General features: G+C 41.3%; 1 protein-coding gene across 6 annotated transcripts in view; it reads left to right on the top strand.

Moving 5' to 3' along the window:
- SPIDR (scaffold protein involved in DNA repair) overlaps positions 1-19,204 on the top strand; it is a 160,622-nt gene that overhangs the window by 118,799 nt on the left and 22,619 nt on the right. For 5 of the 6 annotated variants that reach the window (XR_014010970.1, XM_081205855.1, XM_081205854.1 and 2 more), the window contains exon 11: positions 16,821-16,979. The exons of the other annotated variant lie outside the window; for it this stretch is intronic. Coding sequence is in view for 4 of the 5 variants with exons in the window: in XM_081205855.1 (XP_081061981.1) it covers positions 16,821-16,979 (159 nt within the window). In the remaining variant the exon portion in view is untranslated. The remainder of the gene's footprint in view (positions 1-16,820; positions 16,980-19,204) is intronic. 6 annotated transcript variants of the gene reach the window in all.

Consider the following 19,204-nt stretch of genomic DNA (forward strand, 5'->3'; position numbering starts at 1 on the left):
GTAGATTATCACTCCCTAGGTCGATATGACTTATGAACAGAACAGTTACAATACCCACCATTAATAAGCACAATATATTTGCATATAGAAAGCAAAATTATCCACTGGCTAATAAATTACATAACAGCCACCTTTTGATAAAATTCTTATTTTCTATTGTAGTAGCATAAGCACTCTAAAAGTATGGTGTATAACTAGTTTTAGCTGAACCATTTTGCGTTAATAAACTCGCAGGTGTTTCAGATTCACCCAGTTATGAAAATAATAATAATGATGAGATCTAATGTCAGTTCAGCAGACCTGACAGGGCTTTCTGTTTCTCTCCTTCCCCTCAAGCACCCTGTTATCAACTGTCCGTGGCATATTTTGGAGGCATACAACAGTGTTCAGGAAGGGGGAGAGGGTGGGAAAGTCCTGTTTGCATGAACAGTCGTTCAAATGGGACAAAGTGTAGGGTGGGTCAGTGTAGTTTCCCAAAAATGGCTTTGCAGGCCAAATGGATGGCCAAATTTGGCATGCTAGCCAGAGTCTCCCCATGACTGTAGTACATCAAGAAGCATTGTTGCAGTAAAGTATAGTAGACCATGGAGTCTTGCCTCAATAAATGAGAGGGTTCACCTAGTTAAGATAAATGTATATCTTTGCAACAACTTGCATTGATGAAAGATCATGCTGATGTGCCCTCTCTACCACATCATATATCCCTAATGAAGAGCTGGTTTGAAATAAAATAAAAAAATAAAATAAAATAAAATAAAATAAAATGTAAAGTAAAGTATTGGCCGGTAATCTAGAAAGCTGAGTAAGAGATGAGCATGCAAAAACACCTTTTGTTGAACCATAAAGAGTACTTTAAATACGGAGTTTTAAAACTGAATTTTTATCTGAGATAGCTTCTAGAGTGAAAATGAAACAAACCTCTATCTGTGAGCATGAGAACAACCATGTTTATAAGAGACGTGAGAGAACCACTCCCCCCCAAGAGAAGATGTTTGGCAAGCAAAAAATCTGCTTGGTTTTGTGTGTCTGCTCTTGTAATTTACAGCAGTCGGCGTTTTAGCAAGAGCGAGACTTAATGTTAAATAACTCTATAGTTTCACAAAGTCATTAGTTCAGCAGTTAATATAGTTTCATAGCAATCAGAAAGAGTTTCATTGAGAGGAAGGGGTTTAAGACTTTTGTGCACACATCTACAAACCAGCTGGCTCTTGTGCAGCAAGTCTTCTGACAGAAAACGCTCAGAATCTAGCAATATATTGTTTTATGTTACAAATTAGAGAAGATGTGGCAGAAGTGCCAAGGAGATGCTGTTAGTTGAACAAATTCATATTCAGAACCAGTTAAACTACAGATTTCTGTGACATTCAAAAATATGATATAGCTGGTTCTTTACAATACTCCCCTTCCTTCCCCACCCCCAATCAGTACTGAGCTACTGTCCAGTATGTTTGTATCATAGTGTTCTGCTATCTATATTTTCATTCACATGAGGGATAAAATCAAAGGCTAAGCTACTCATATCCAAACTGCATGAGTAATTTTGAATGCGTTAGCTGATGATGTTAACAAAATGCCCTTGTCCAATCCTAATTTGTGTGATTACCTTCAGTCTCCCTCAATTCCCTCTGTAGTTTAGATTAGATAATAGCATTCTTTGCTTTTGTGTTAAGCTTATGGCTAGTAGTAAATAGACCTGTTTTTCAGTGCTGATAAAGAAAATCTCATCCCTTTCAGGGAAATACTGCTTATGTGGGTGGAGCAGAAAAGAAGAACCAAGATCTATCCTGAAGATAGTTTGTCAAGCTCTTTGAGGTTTTTTGTGATGAAAAGTCATATATAAGTGCGAGACGGCTGTTGATTAACTTTGATTGCCATTCTTCATGTGTTCACAGCAGTTTAACTATGTCTCTTTCTAAACCATTTTTAAAGAAATGTTAAAAATAGAAACAGTTCTTCTCACACAAAATTATACCAGCTAAATGCTGGTATATCTTTATCACGTTTTAATGTTTTAAAATTCATGTGTGTATCCTTCATCAGCTGGAAGACTGGCTGACAAACAAACAAACAAAAAACCCCCATCAAACCATTTGGTGACAAATCTGCATGTGATGATAAAGGGCCAGACGTCATCCTGTTCTATCTAGTTGTACCTTTCATCTCAATGCAGAGCTATACAACTTCATTAAAAGTTAGGACTTTGTACCAAGGGAATACTAGAACCTGTTCTGTGCCCATTAAGTAGCATCACTGATTTGTCGTCTGTTGATTACATATACCTGGTGCACTTTCCAAAATTAAGTTTCAGATAATAAATAAGAAACTATTTTGAACTGCTGTTATCGGCCTTAAGGCATCAGAAATTCTGATCAGTGCTAGAGTCAAGTGTGGTAATGACTTGTTCTGTTTTTCCAATGCTTTTCTTTCCTGCATGCCTCCTCTCCTGAATGTTCTGTTTTGCACAAGGCACAGCTCTAATCCAGTCAAGTCTGCTAAGGTTTCCTGCATTACCATCCTAAAACAGAATTGCAGGGTAGGGCTTAACACCCAATACTTTTATTCAGAACCATGTTTCCCCCTGCAAAATGGATGTTATATGGGTGCAATTAAATATACCATTTGGCACTATAGTGGCTGCATCTGCATCACTTGCAGCTTCCAGACAGTCTTGTTTGTTTGTTTCTTACATTTATATCCCACCTTTTTCTCCAAGGAGGCCAAGATGGTGTACGTGGTTCTCCTCCTTGTGTAATCCCTACAACCAGTGCTTTTTTTTAAGGTACTGACCACCACCACCACCCAAACCCAAGAACCAAATACCCAGAGTAGTTGCTGGCATTCAGTCTTCATCCACCCCATTACTACTTCCAGCACGTATGTGGCCTCAACTAATTCAAATGTTATAGAGAAAAAACTGTATCATAGAATTGTAGAGTTGGAAGGTACCTCAAGGGTTATCTAGTCCAACCGCCTGCAAGGCAGAAATCTCAGCTAAAGCATGCATGCGGAGCAAAGCGCAAGAGTCAGGGAGGAATCTAAGCCAGTGCACTTGCTCTCGCTTGGCAATACGGGCTGGCAGCAGCAGCCCTCATGGGGTCCAGGCACTCATTCACATATTGATGACACCATGCTCATTATGTAAAGATAACTTCTTCCAGTGGCTATGTATAGATGTTGAACACCATGGGGAGAAAGCACAGTTGCCAGTGAATCAGGCATTTGCAACCCACTGGACCCAACCAGTCAATGCCTTCTGTTTAGCTGTTACAAGCCAAGATGGGCAAGGCTTGAGGGTACCTGTGGTAGCCAAACTCCTTCAAGCAACTTGTCCATAATCTCAGAATATCCACAAGCCCTGAATCTGATCTCATACCATTTTACTTAAGGTTACTGCTGGATCATGCCAGAGGCTCAGCTAGGCCAGCAGCCTATTCTCATAGTGGCTAACCAGAAATACTGGGAGGCCTGAAACAAGACTGGAGTACAATAGCACTGGTGCACTGAACACCGCCTCTACAAACAATGGTGTCTCATTCAGGCTAGTATGAGTGACTGTGCTTTGCAAATTTGTCACAGCAGACCACTGAGAGACTCCATTTTAACCAGTCCATACCAGTCCAAAGAGTTGTGCTGGATGGCTACCCGAGGACTTAATTTCCTTGCCACCATCACTGCCATGAGCCTGTCCTTTCATCTGTGCTCATTCACTGTGAGAAATACATCACCTGTAGTCAAGGCTATCACCCTGCCTATTTCAGCATTCTGAGCTGCCCAGGGAGCCAATTAAGCACCACAGCACTGGAGAGGACACTTAGAAGTAGTTGTGCCAGTGTCCTTCCTCTTCTCACTATTCCATAGTGAGACCAGGCCTTGACAGGAGCACTAAGCATATCAGAGCAATCAGAAGTTCCTTAGGTTCCCTAAGTCTTTAGGGAAATGCCATCTTCCTTTGCTAGTCCAGACTACAAGGAAATGGGCTGTCCGTGACAGTGGAATGACTGTAACCAGCACAGAACCAATTCCAAACTGTTTTATGGGAAGCACTAGATGAAGGGTCCTTGTGTGGCAAATACCCAATGTAGTAAGACAGCTCCATGAAGTCCTGAGCTGGTTTAAACAAGTTAGCCCTAGCATGGATGTTGAAATGTGTGGGCACCCCACACCACCCCAAGACCACTTCTTGCAGCTCAGGGAGGCTGATGGGCAGTACGCCAACACTATTCCTGTTCTGTGTCTCAGACCCAGCATGAGGAACTGCCCCTCAAATCCAGTACCCAGGAAGAATGGTTTCCTGGTGAAGAAGATTGCATTTTTATGGATGATAGCAATTCTGTCTCCTCTCCAAACTGGATTGGTTTATACCTGAAAACTTTGGCAGATAGATCTGGTCCACCTGGTTCATCCACCTCAATAATACATTCCAGGTCAGCCATCTCATCCATGATCAAATCTTGAATGAGAGGTGCTTTCTCGTGGACTGACGTGGCACATAATAACAGTACCACCAGGTTTGAGGGCAAGCTAACATGGCAACCCAAATCTTGTCAGCTGAGAGATGACCTTGAAGGGTCTACAACACTTAAGATATCTGCCACTTCTTTCCATTAAGTGGCAGAATCATCTCCCAGTGCTATGCCTCCTCCTGCCTGTGACCCTGGCTCTGTGCACCCTCACGTTGTGCATTGCAGGCAGAACACAGCAGAGAAACAAATGTGTTGAATGGCCACATGCTGTTTGAATAGCTTCAGAGAGTGTCCCTTTGTTGTGAGCACTGCTTGTATGTACATGGGGGGGGGAACCCTCTAAATATTGCCCATTACCTGTTACAAGGTACAAGTTGAAATAGTAATTGCAGGGTGGAGGATAGCTAGTATGATTGCAGTTAATAAATATTTTTACTCTGCTCTTTGACTCTCAGATATGGAGAAGAAGGGTGGTTGGAGAAGGAAGATTTGACTGGGCTGAGTTGTACAAATACAGTGTTGCAGACAACTGTGACTGACTGCCCTCTTAATCATGTGACTGAAAGAATCATAGATGCAAGGAAATTTGGGCACCCAGAAGTTATAGCCTGTTATCAAATCCTCAGCCTCAGATTAAAAAAAGTGGACATAATTTAATACTGAAGAGTTTTTAATATATTATCAATCAATAATAATAAAAATTATAATCTATGTGATTTTTAAAATGTTTTATGCAAAACCTCATTGAGTTAAATCCTAAAAGGAGTGCTTAGTACATATTACCTTATTAAATCAGTTTCTTACCTTTCAGTCATAAATATTCAAAATTCCTTTTCAGTATTTCTTATTTCCCAGAAGGTAGAATTGTCCCACAGAGAGAAGCTACCATTAGCTAATAAAGAGATACAAAGTGGCACTTTATCTTGTTGCTACAAATTCTTAAAATCCAAAGTTAGAATGGGCATATACTCGTTTGCCTCACAACACAAAAATAAACCTTTTATGTTCGGTAACTACAGATAATTTTTCATTATTCAAAATATTTATCAGTAACTATCATACTTTAACACTGCATTCTGTTGTATTCCTAAATTGTACCTTATTACCATATATGATAATATATGAGGCATAGATAATAAACCAATATTTTAAGTAAATATGTTACAATAAGCAATTTCAACTTTTTCTTTAGTTTGTATTTGTGGATAATTACTAATCTTAGTTCTGTTGAGAACAGACTACAAGCTTCCCAGGGTGCACATTTTTTTCTCCAGGTGTTTAGAGTGGTAGCCTAGGATGTGGTCTTCATTGCTTGACTGTTGTTTTCCCACTTTATTAATTAATCATTTATTTACATTTCTGTTACAAACTTTGCAAGAAGCAAAGCACTCTTAATTATTCCAACATCTCTTCTGCTTGCAAAAAACATTATTTTGGCACCATGCTAAGTCAAAGTGAGTAAGTAAGTAAATAAATAATATATATATATAAAAAAAACAATAAAAAGGGAGGAGGGGGAAATCTATGGTGCATGCAGATAATAAGAACTTAGCATATTGGACTAATTTGTGGCAGGCTGTTGCTGAGAGCAAAGCAAACACAAAAGTTGAATTGTATAGAGGGGGAAAAACCTCGTTTCATCTGCACGCTGGATTGTTCAGTTAACATCTCATCAATTTTTTTAAAAAGGTAAACAAGATTAACTGTTTACTTGAAGTGAACTGAAGTCTGGATGTTTTTCTGAAGAACACAATGTACTGTTGTATCTTGTTTCCAGAGTGGTGTTTATCATAATTCCTTGTGCTGTGGTTGGTAGAGTGCTGGGAAGGCACTCCGCCCACTCATGGCTCATTCCTGCTCTCGCTTTCGCTCTCCCTCCGATTGAGGCCTCACTGCAGGACTGTAAAGCAGAGGGAGATGTCCTGTGTCAGCTTTGCTGCTTGTCATGAGCCGACATTTACCTAGAATGAAATAACAGAGGCCATTTCCTGGAATTCTCGATGGGCTGCTGAGAAGCACTACCATAACTTTTGTAAACAGTCTGCTCACACAAGACTCTCTCTCTCTCTCAGAGGCATGCACATATGAAACAGAGCCAGCAAAAGCACTCAGAACCGAAAACAATTGAAAAGTCTCTGCGTGTGTTTTAGAGAGGAGGAGGGGGAAGAGAACCAAGATTAGTAACCTGAAGCAGGAATTGTCTTTTGCCAAACAAGGATCTCCAGCAGATCCCTTTCCTGCTATTTCCCCTCTCTGTTGTGTAGTTTATTTTGCTGGTGTAGGATATATTTTTAGTTCAGTGGCAGTTCAACAGAAAGAATATCTCAAATGTAGGCACCATTCCACAATCAACTATGTTTTATTTCACTTGCTTTGTGCATCCATTGAAGCTGTGATGTTTATATTTGCTTCATGTTACTAAGATAATTTTGGAACGGTCCTACAGTTTTCTGGTTTTTTTCTTTCTTTTTTTAAAGTTCTAGTTCTGTGGTGTATTTACAAATTATCTTAGCATCCCATTCAGAGGGCAGCTGTAGAGAAATGCTTCCAAATCCATTCTCATCTCTGCATACAAATTACGTCTGATTGTTCGAAGGTTAAATCATTCCATTAGAGATTATCTATCTCTGAACCAGTACAATTTTGTTTGCATTTTTTAAATGTAATTTTTGAGAATTCATGTTTGCATTGTCTTTGAAAGATCTGATCTCTTTTTAACTTTGTCACAAACTAGTTGTCAAAAATATACATGGTCTGGATTTTCCCATCGGAAGGTGCTTTCTGATGCTGCTTGTCCAGCTTCTTCAGTTGGGAGAATTGGACCCTCTCTTTAACCAACCCACATGGGTTTCTCACGTTTAGAGACTAGAGCACCTCTCCTCCCTCTGCTATGGAATCATTCTCCTTTCTCCTCAGCTCTCTTTGAATAAGAGGTAAAAAGCAGGAGCTCTCACATCCACTGCAGAACAGGCTAGGGTTGTGGGGACATCCTGTAGTATGTGGCATTTGCTCACCAGTGATCCAGATAACCATTATCTATCTCTAGTTGACATATCATATCAAATCAACTGACTCTTACAATCTTCTGTGGTGATACCCAGCTGCTGTAGGCAACAACCAGCTCTTAATTTACTCTAACTCTTGAGTGAAGGAATTATAAGAGTTACATCTTTAATTTCATTCTAAGGGGGGCAACCACCACCTAATTACTGAGTTGCATCTGAGCTAGTTCAGCCTTTCTTTCACTTTGGTCAAAGCGTGTTGCATGTGATCTGGCAAAGAGGAGTAAGATTCCCCTGAGTTGTCAAGAAATAAGTTCTAAGTTTAGAAGATTTATTAAGATTAGGGATGGAAATATCAAGGGGACGGGAAGCAGATAGGTAACTTTAAAAATAAACAACAGTTAACTCTAAACAACCTAAACAGTTCACAAGCCAACATTTCATAATGCCAGTTTGCTTGTGCTTCTATTCCTCAAGGCATAGATGCATCAAAAAGACTAAAAAACATTTTTTTAAAAGACTTGCCTTCACAAGTTTTGTAAGTAGATTAATTAACCCATGTTTTAGGGGTGAGAATTTAATGCTGCTTAATTAAATCCACGTAAGATCCCACATATGTCCTTTTCTTTAGTTTGATTAGCTTTACCTTACGCTCTCTCTTAACTCAGTCTCAACATCAATTCCTGGATCTTTGGGGGAGGTAGCCCCATAATCTGATGGAGGTTGGGCTTGCAACAGAATTCTCTTATGCTGCTTCTGCTTTTTATATGGTATTTCATACAAAGTGAGTGTGGTACCACCGTCCAACTTTCCTTCCTCTCCCTGACCCTCTGTCATGTATCTCCCTGATTTTTGCCTTATTCAGTTGCTTCAGATCAACCTGAGGGGCATGCTTCCAACCATAAGATCTTCTGGTCATGCTGATTTATTGTGACCATAAGAATATAAGAGAAGCCCTGTTGGATCAGATCTAGCACCCATCTAGTGCAGCATCCTATTCTCACATTGGTCAACCATATACCGTACATTTTGAAAACTCTCATCAACTTCCCCACTTGTGCTCACCAGTAATTATTGTGCAGAGACATACAGAGAGCAGCACTGAGGCTGCTGGTGTGTGTCTTAAGCTAGATGCATATTGTGCCAGCCTTGAAAGACTTGCACTGGTTGCCAGTTCACTCCCAAGCCCAATTTAAACTGTTAAAATGGCAAAGATATAGAGATAAGCAAATTTTGGAGTAACTCAATGCCTGTAATGTTGGAGATACGATTGGCAATCATGCCATTGTTTTTAAAAAACTACCAGGAAAGTTGAGGTGCTATTGGCACCACAGCACACTAGGTGGAGGGGTTTAAGTATTCCCTTCTCAATCACACTCAATAAAAATCTCTCCTCCTTATGCAGCAATTAGCATTATGAAAAGAATATTCCATTGCTGAAAATGGGAGTTCCCCCTTTAATTCTAATTGCAGAGTATGTGTGGGATTATTACCATGATCACAACTGGATCTACGCTACTGTTCTACTGATGGCATCTTCCGCCCTGGTTCCTGGTATTTAATGTTTTAAAAACCCATGACATAATGGTTAATCATATCATTAACATAATGTGTACTTAGGCCCTAATTGGCAATCACTCTGAAACCAGACAAACCTTTTCCAGACAGGGACTATTCCCCTTGCTGCTACCACTTCTTTGGGGTGGAAGGAGAAATGGGATATGGATTTCTCCATTGTTTCATATTGGCAACTTACTTCTTCTCTGGGGAAGAAAAGAAAATGGTTTAAATGAATTAAGTCTGTGGTTTAAGGCAGTTGAGCCACAAAAATGTTGGAAATGGCCTTATAGAACATAAGAGCCGGGGGTTGTGAACCATGAAATTAAAACACTTTCTTCCTCCTGGTATGCTCCCTAAACCCTTTGTATAATGGGTGTTTCCCTATCTTCAAAAAGGAGGGGGGGGAGAGAGAGAGAAGATCTAGGTAACTACTGACCTGTGAGCTTGATATTGATACTATGAAAGGTCCTAGAACAGATAATTAAACTGTGAGCATTTATAAAAGGATGCTGAGATTAGTAAGACCCAGCATTGGTTTCTCAGAAACAAGTCATGCCAGGATGGAGCAAGCATGTTTTCTGCTGCTCCAGAGACTAGGACCCGCACCAATGGCTTCAAGTTATTTAGTCGAGATTCCTGCATTGCAGTGGTTTGGGCTAGATGACCATTTTGGTCCCTTCCAGCTCTACAATTCTATGAACCTATGGTAGTCAAAGTGGTGCCCTCTAGATGTTGTTGAGTTGCAACTCCTATCATCCCTGACCATCAGCCATGCTGGCTGGGGCTAATGGGAGTTGGAAATCCAACAATATATGTCGGCTACTCTTCCTCTCTAAAGAGCTGAAGTTCAGAGCTGGCAGCCATTGATCATCCCTGAGACCTTTTGCTGTGTATAGCACAGAGGAGGAAGGTTTCAGAGGGTGAAAAAGGGGGAGGAGATGTCCTTAGCAAATACTGAAGAGTGCTGAGGCATTTTGTACCTCTGTGTATGCCACAAGACATACTAATGCAGGTGGCCTTCTATTTACATTTCAGGAAATCTGTACATTTTTAACAGTATCTTGAGGGAAGACTGTGGCCCTAAGCATAAATCCCATTGAGGTCATCATGAGTATAGCTAGGACAGTGCTGTAATGTAGCATATAAGGATGTTTCTGCATGTTTCCTTTAATGCTACATAATTAATGCTCTAGTGCAGGGGTTCCCAAACCATGTGCCATGGACCACCAGTTGCCCATGAACTTCGTTCTGGCTTATCTGTAAAAATACAATTAAAAATCACACAATATCTGGCATAGCAATTACAATTACTACAATGGGGCAGAAAACTCATTAAGTGGTCAACCAAGACCCGCAGCAATTTACAGGTGGCATGTGGGGGGAAACAGTGGGCAAACCACTGCTCTAGTGCAATCTGCTAGAGTTGGAATTTCAGCTGTGGTTGCACACTTCAAACTGTTTTTCCTGCTGACATTCCCTGACCCCATGCATACTACAAATTCATAAGAGGTTGGCACATATGGCACATTACAAGTGGGCAGTCACCCAGGTTCTGTTTATTTTATTGGCTGTAAAAGACATTTGTAAACCTGTGATTCTTAACCAAATATGGTTTATGCTCAACTGTGCCTAGTGGTACGGTTTGCAGCAATTGTTTCCAACCTTGCCATTCAAAAGAAAACAAAACTACTGAGGTTGGTTATGTGTAATCATATGTTAGTGCATCAATTACAAAACAAATTGTTTTTGTGTTATTGTGCTTCTGTGAAGAAGAAAAAGTAAACAAAAGGTGAACACCAGGAAGTGTTGAATGGGAAAGGTGCAGGCAAGTAATGCAGCTTAAAAGAGAAAAGTGTAGAAAAGGGGATATTAACATAAAGACCACCATCAAAGGGCAAGACAATAGCACTATTCTACTGGTTGTATGAAGATGGTGTACTATAATCCTGTTTGAAGAAAAATAAAATGATCACAAATAAGGACTTAAAACATTGAAAGATACCAGGGAAAATATTAAAATGCAATACTTGGGGAGCAATTCTGCCTAGAGATTGCAGAATAATGTAACAGTGCAATCCTAAACATGTCTATTCAGAACTAAACCCCACTGAGTTTAATCTGACAGGCTCTTAGGTGTGTACAAGATTTCACCTTGAGAGCATGGGTGTAGCCGGGGGGGGGGGCAGTGAGTGGCAGCTGCCCCCCCCCAAATCAATGAAAATCCATGAAAATCCATAGCAAACTGAGGTTTTGTCCTCCCCCAAGAAAAGGCCTGGCCCTTCCCCCAACAAAAATCCTGGCTATGCCCATGCCTGAGCGAACTAATCTTATCAATTTTGGACACAATAGCTTTTATGGAACCATCCTTCATTATACACCTTTAGGCACCAGGCAAAAATGTTCTTCTTTAACCAGGCCTTAGACTGATTGACATTCAGCACCCTTTTAAAATGTGTTGGGGAGGAGGGGTTATTGGGTTGTTCTTGTTTTTGATTTTATTATGTGTTTTGTGTTTTTATATTGTGATTTTATGCTGTGAACCACTCTGAGACCTGCGGGTATACTGCTACTACTACTACTACTACTACTACTACTAATAATAATAATAATAATAAATCTGCTAAACATGGAAATAGTCATATTTGCTTCTCTGTAGATATGAAAGGATTTCTAGCATAGATTTTCAAGTTAGCTGTCATGATGTGGGAAATTTTCCATTTCATAAGTTCATTAGTATGAATGAATGGATGTCACTAACAAATAAATAATAGCAAGCGTGACAGTTTCAAAGTTTTTAGCTTAGTTTACTAAATACCCCCTACCCCCAAAAAAGCTAAAGAAGATACCTGTAGGGGAACAGAAATTTTATGATTGCTAATTTGTACAGAAACATTTTCCAATTCAATTTTTTTCTGCAAAAACCACATCACTGCTTAGATGTAATTCTGATTAGTGCTATTCAGGTTCTAGTTATTCTAGCTTTTATTTTTTTGGGATGTATTTCAAGGAGGATGCAATAGCCAGCATCTGCTGTGGGGGTGTGAGAATATTATACATCTGATAAAAGTGATGCGGAGCACTTTAAAAGTGATATGGAACACTTTAAATTGCTACAAGTAAGATGTACAGAAGAGCCCCTCTAGGGTTACAGACAAAAATAGGTTGTGTTTTGTGTCCTTTTGTTCCTACACATGTGTCTCTGATTCTGATTGCACTGGAGATAACATTTGCAGTGGGTGGAGGGATTTTGTTTGTGTTTGAGAGATTCAGATAAATTAAATCCCGTTTGGGTGGAGTTTCAAAGGTTGCTGTTGATTGTAAGCCACATCAGGAGAAGTTAAGGAGCTCCACCTCAAGACTTGACCAGACATGTTGGTGGATTGGAACTCTGTAGGCACAGTTTTGTGCCTGTTTTTTTGTTGTTGTTTTTACAAAGCAGCACAGAAATCTTATTTTGTGTGCGTGCACCTCCTCATGCTTTAGTTGCTTCTAGGAGGGCACATACGCAAAGAGATAAGAGTCTCCTGTCAGGGAGCAGACATAATCAGCAGCACCCTATCTTGGATGAGCAAATGTTGCCATATATATCAGGAGGGTGGGCTATACACTTAAACTTTTTTATAGTGTCTCCTTTTTTCCTCCCTCCTCATCTGAGCTTTGAAGAAATAAATACATCAACAGAAGCCTGAGGGGTCAGTCTCCTGTTGTAAAGCATATAATTGTTCCCACTAATTTGTGTGTGTCTTCTTTACTCCTTTCTGCAACAGCAATTGCAGACCCCATGTTCTCAGTACATTCTTCTTGTTCTAATGCCTTTCTTTTGAGCTGCACCTGTCTGTCTTATGGAGCGCTATTCAGTCTTACTCCTTTGGGGGAGCAAAATGTATACAAGGAAACACAAGCCTCTAACCATGTTGTGGGGTTGACTTGTATAATTACTGAATAGAAATCCCTTTTCCACCTTTTCCAAGAAGGATGACTAACTAGGAGGGGGCATGATGACATAATACCATAATCATTTCCAAATATCCACTTGGAAGTGAATAAATCTAAGCATTACCACCACACTCATAAAAATGCAAAATAATTGGCCTCGCCTTCCCTCTCCCCTGCCTCCAGCTCTTTTAGGAAATTAACAGAATATTCCCAAGCTTTGAAATGAGATTCACCGTGGCCTAGTTCACAGATTGGTAAATCTGTGTCTAGCCTGTGCCATTGCAGATATATGCCCCCCAATACAAAAATTAAAATAAATAGTTGCTCAGTAGAGAAAACTCAGTGTTATGAAGGACAGGCTTACTTTAGCCTTAAAAACCTGACATGCCAGTTTTTTTGTGTAGGACTTTTAAAAATATGTTTTTATATTTGGTGTGGAGGAATGTTAAATCCTGATGGTTGTCATCTGTCTGTCTTGAGAGACAATGGTGTGCGCCTCTTAGGGTGAAGTCAAAGTGCTGTGTTAGCAGCACCCGAGAGACCTCCCCGGCGTCAGGCACACCAGGTTCTGCCCAACATTGCAGGTGCCCAGTGCATGTGTGTGACATCAAATGATGGGAGGAGGGCTGACAGGGCCGTTGTACCCTCCCAAAGGCCTGAGGTGACCTGGTTGCAGCCGCAGGAGGGCCCAATGGAGCCCGCCCGGCTGCGAATATTGAGGGGGCCTGGCCCCCTCAGTGAAATGAGGGGGGGACATGGGCCCTCACGGCCCTGCATAGATGTCATACCTGCCCAGTGCACAAGCCTGGGCAGTGTGTATGGATGTCCTGATCTGCCCAGCCAACAATACTCCCCTCTTGTTCTTGCTGATGTGCCCCAAAGGAAAGCAGAGCAATATATCTGGCACCAGCTTGGCTGCAGGACTTGCCAGAAGGAGGCATACAAGGCGCCGTCCAACCATATTAGGGACTCCACTCAAGATTTGTTTAGGGTTCATCCTTATCCTTTTCTTCTCCTGAAGATATCCCACAAGGCATCGGAGGTTTAGGAAGAGAGTTTTCCTTCTCCTGTCAGATGGGCTACCTTCCCAGGTTGACAAGCTCCATCTGCCCCTCATTTCCCTCTACAGCATGTGCCCAAACTGCCTTCTTGACCGTTGAACCCACTGCTGGTCTCGTTCACTCATTCTGCCAGAGCCTATCTTTTCATGCAGGAGAAGACCCTAACTCACTGAGGGTTTGAGACCTATTGGCTACCCTCACCTGGTTTAGCTGGCCAGTCAAAGCCATTCCCAGGGTGTGGTTGCTGATAGCTTCTAAGAGCCACAGGTGAGAGCTGAGTGCAGGCTAGGGACCAAAGGTGGAAAAAGCACTCTGGAAGGAGCACGATGTCTCCCCTATCAGAGGTGCTATCCCTCCGCTAACACCCCATACACCCCTAAATCATTCTAACCTCCACAATATATGTCAAGCACATTGTTAACATTTTAAGGAGAAGTAAGTGAAGCTCATAGTGGGAGGAAATAAAAATCCTAATCTTTGCCTCCCTTCTTATCGCGTCTTGCCTTTGTTTCTTTGCTCTTCCCACTGAATCACATGTGCATTTTTCATCCATCTGTTCTCACACTCCCATCCTTTGTGCATTCTCCAGAGTTAACCACACACCTAATGGTATCTTTTTGTCTTGGGGCATCTGCACATGTTGTTGCAGCGTTAACTGCAGGGAAAATCATTTTTACCCCGGGATGGTTTCCACCTGTTTTGATGTTGAGCTAGAAGTAGGCATCTCTTTCCCTGAAGGTTATTTCCTTACCGCTAATGAATTGACTCTAACCACGCTTAACTTTTTTATTTATTTCAAATTTCTGCCCCACCTTTTTGCAAAAAGAAGAAAAGGAGACGTCCTGTTGTGCCTGCAAGGCACCTAGGTACAGTTGTAACCATTATTTGGAGACAATAAGAGAGAACCATGAATGCAACTCTAAACTTGGAGAAAGGAGGGATAAAATGGCAATCAATGATTACTGACTTTTTTCAGTATTTATATACTGCTTTTCATGAAAAGGTTCATAACAAGTTTCGGTAACAAAAATGCAGTTTGAAAATCAACAATAGTTCCATGATAACAGCAAACAGTATTGATATCAGTTAGATGGGGATGTTTTTGTTTGCTGGGTTAGCAAGGTGGTGGTGATTGCTAGTTTTAGAGCGCGTTTTCAACAAAGTAACAACATCCCGAGTTGTACTTTCTTGGCAGAAAGTCAAAGTGAAACTGTATTGGAGTCACATTGGATGGCTGCCTAGCTTAGTTCTACCTTTCTGACTGTAGCAGCTTTACTTATTCATTAAACTTATTTGTATATTGCATTTTATTATACATGTCCTTCCACGGAAGCTCACAATAAGAATATTAGTGTAATAATTCATAAGGATGCTTCCTGTAGGGCACTTACTGGAAGGCCTGGGAGGGAAGGACAAGAAATTCTAGCCTTGAATATGTTTAAATATGCCTCTTCTCCTCTCTTGTAATCCTTCCCACAGAACAGTTGCTGGTAGATGGCCCTGGGGTGGGGGGTTCCCATTGGAGCAGGCTGTGTCTTACCAGAACCTCAGTTTATTCACCCTAATCCAGCACATTAACTGAGTTTCTTATGTCTCTCCTGTTGACATGGAGAAATAGAACTGGGTGTCATTTTGTATTGATGACACATCACCTCAAACCACAGATGACTTCCCCCAAGGGTTTCAAGTAGATTTTAAATGGAATAGGTTATACACTGGACTCCTGCAGAACACATTGTGACTTTACGAGACTTTACGAGACATGGATTCACACAAAACTCTATAAGTCATGGTTTGTTTAAGACAGGGCCAGCCTGCTCATGAGGCTTGGTGAGGCAGTTGCCTCAGGTGGCAGACTGGGGACAGCTGGGAGGGTTGGCAGATGGGGGGCGGGCGGAAGTGCACTGCTTGCTGCCACCACTTTTCACCCACCACTGCCTCCTCTGCTGCTTCCACTGCTGCCTGCTCCTCTCCAGCCTCCTTTTCCCTCCTCCACCGCCTTCAGCATGCCGGGGCTTCCTTGGGCCTCCTTCAGTTGCCTCAGGCAGCAGCAGAGGAGGATGTAATGGCGACAGAAGGAGGTGATGGATAAGGGCAGGGTGGCATTTTTTGTTTTGCCTCAAGCGGCTAAACATCCTGGGCCCGGCACTGGCTTAAGAAATCACATGTTAACCACAAGGGGTCCCACAGACTATCAAACAAACCATGGCTTGTTTCACTGACATCCCCCCCCCCCCAGCTATTCTTGCCTCTCATGCCTTTTTAGTTTGGTGAACGTCAGGTCAGTGGCCCATCTAGTCCAATTTCCAGTTCTCACAGTTGCCTGTGGAAGGACTGAAAGCAGGATCTGAGAGCAGCACTTGCAATTCTTAGCAATTGGTATACAGAAACTTACTGCCTCTGATAGTAAAAAGTACTAGGAATCATTGCCTTGTGGGGTGGAGGAGATTAATTTTTTGTTACATCCTTATATTTTAAAGCACCATGTGAAATTTCTTCATGGGTACATATAAAGATAATGAAGCTGCCTTCTGTAGAGTCAGAGGCTACATACTGTCTTCCTTGATTGGTGGCTGCTCTCCAAGGCCACAGGCAGAGGACGTCCCATCATTTGGATCTTTTTAACTTGTGTAGCTACGGTAAATCAGTTTTGCTACCAGTTGCGATGAATTAAGATATCATCAGAATTTACGAAAACCCAAGGCTTCTGTCCTGTGAACAAATGTTTAATTCTGAGATGTTAGAGAGCTCCTTTGGGCATGCCACTAACAGACTAAATTTTATACACCTTTTTGCAGGTTGTGCCTCCTCGTTCAGGATGCCTATGGAATATTCAGTGAGGTACAATTTCATGGCCTGTTTTCTTCAGAACAGATAGAAGAATGTATCCAAAAATGGGAAGGAAAATACTGTCGTTTATCAGGAATTAAAATTTTGCAGAGACTTACTAGAGGGAGGTAAGAATAACACCATAAGTTTATCTTCCAGAACAGTATCTGTGTTAGTCTAATGGCCCAGACTCTTTATCCCGGGTTTGAGCCCTACGTTGGGCAAAAGAGTCCTGCCGTGCAGGGGATTGGACTACATGTCCCTCAGGATCCCTTCCAACTCTACAATTCTGTCCTTGTGTAATACAGCAAAAACACCAGCACCTTAAACACTAACGGTTTTATTAAAGCCTAATAACTCCCATGGTCTTTGAAGTGTCACAAGATTCATTGTTGTCTGTGCTTTAAGATTATGTTTTTATGATGTCTCTGGACTACAACTCTCATCATTCCTGACCCTCAGCCATGCTAGCTAAGCTGGTAGGAGTTGGAACAATATTCGGAAGGCCACAGGTCCCTGCCATCCCGGATATAAACAATGAGTGACAAACCTGCATTATGAATGCTATAAGTGGCACTGACAGGATTTGAGGCAGAGAGAGCAAGAATCTGACTAATACAGAAACTCAGGCTTCACATACCTGCACTGTGCTGCTTGCCAGACACAAAGCCACAGCAGAGCATTGGGGGAATGCTGCATATGGGACTATGGTGCATGGCAGTGTGCCACTCTATTGTGACTTGGCAGAAAGATTGGCCAGGGTCCTCTAGATTGCTCAGTAGTCACACAATTTGGAACCTGTAAAAAAAGGGAGGGGGAGAGTTGCATTCAAGCAATCTCGCTCTTATTATTTAAAAATTAGAAAATAGTTTACATTTAGAAAATTAAAAATGTCAATGTAACGAACCAATTATCCTGTTTTCAAGTAAGATTTGATGCTTGGGTAAAAATGATCGATCCTTTGAAACCTTTTAGTTCTTCTCTCCACTCAGATGATGGGAGTTGTAGTCCACAGGGCTTACCCCCTGTTCTGAAGCATGATGCTTAAGCAGGTGAGTTAAGAGCACAGTGCCATGACCACAGTTTTGTTTGGGTTTCTCTTTAAGAAGAGAGAGAAAAGGGGGAGGTAGGTACCCTGCATGAGTGGCTATTGCTTTTTCACTCCACCATCACAAGCTGCACTTTACGAAATGCTGTGTTTTGTACAAATATTTTAAAAATGAGCCTTTCCTACTCTCCACATTAAAGAGAGAAGGCTCATAATGGGCATATACTGTATTGTAATAACAAGTTGAAGTGGGTCCCATGTTGCAGTTTGGGAATGCATAAAGGTCCTGGGCCTGAAAGGCTGGAAGACTACTCTTCTAAAGCACTCTTATCCATGGTGCTTTACCATTAAACATACATTATAAATATATTGCTGCTCTGCCCCAGTTCATGCTAGCATTTCTCCAGGGCGTTCTGTTCTCATGGACTTGACAGTGTAACCTAAAGGGTGACTATCGCTTCAGCTTTTCCTCATAAAGAAGACATTTGTTATCCCTGACCTTTTTTTATTGCTCTTCTGAGTTTTTGAGAGGGGGGACTAGAACTGCATGCAGTTGTTACTAAATCTGACGCATTATCAGCATGTAGGGCAGTATCATTGTTTCCTGGCATCCTTGCATGCTATTGCTCTTACTCACATGACTACCAGCCTTCCCTGAGCTCTGCTACCTTAACCTGAATACTTTGTCGCTGCCTAACAAAGGGTGACTAATGAGAGATGGTGATAAAACTAGGAAAAGAGAGCAATGTGCTGAATTATATCTTTCAGAATTTGTCAGGTTTCTGTCATTCTGTGTAGGAAAAGAACTAGAACCAGTCCTCAGTGATTCCTAGCAATTTAGGTAAAATCTTCCACTGAATAGAGGCTCTGTCATTAAAACCTTATGTCTTAAAAACAATTAAAACCCACCTTTCCCTTGATTTGTCATCCTTATCCCAGACTGTTTTATTTGCTGTGTAGTGCCCAAGAGTTGTAAGCCCATAAGCAATATGAGCACAATAGTCTTGTGTTTTCCTGATGATACATACTTTGAATCAGCAGTAATCCACAGAGATTAAATACTAGCTCGCCAGAGGTGTGCCCCTTCCAATTCCACTGATCACATTATTTATTTTATTTTTTAACTAAATTTATAAGCCATCCTTCATTCATGGATCACAGGGGAGTTGTAACAACATTAGGGCTCCAACTCCACTTGAGTGGAGTTTAGCCCTGGAACTTGCCAATTAACTCTTGTATTGCCAGGAAGATATCACTACTTGCCATCATTGTGTTTCCATGGAATTATTCTGTTTTGGTGGCCTT

This window comes from Podarcis bocagei (assembly GCF_964188305.1).
Source record: "Podarcis bocagei genome assembly, chromosome: 8".
NCBI classification, from domain to species: Eukaryota; Metazoa; Chordata; class Lepidosauria; order Squamata; family Lacertidae; genus Podarcis; species Podarcis bocagei.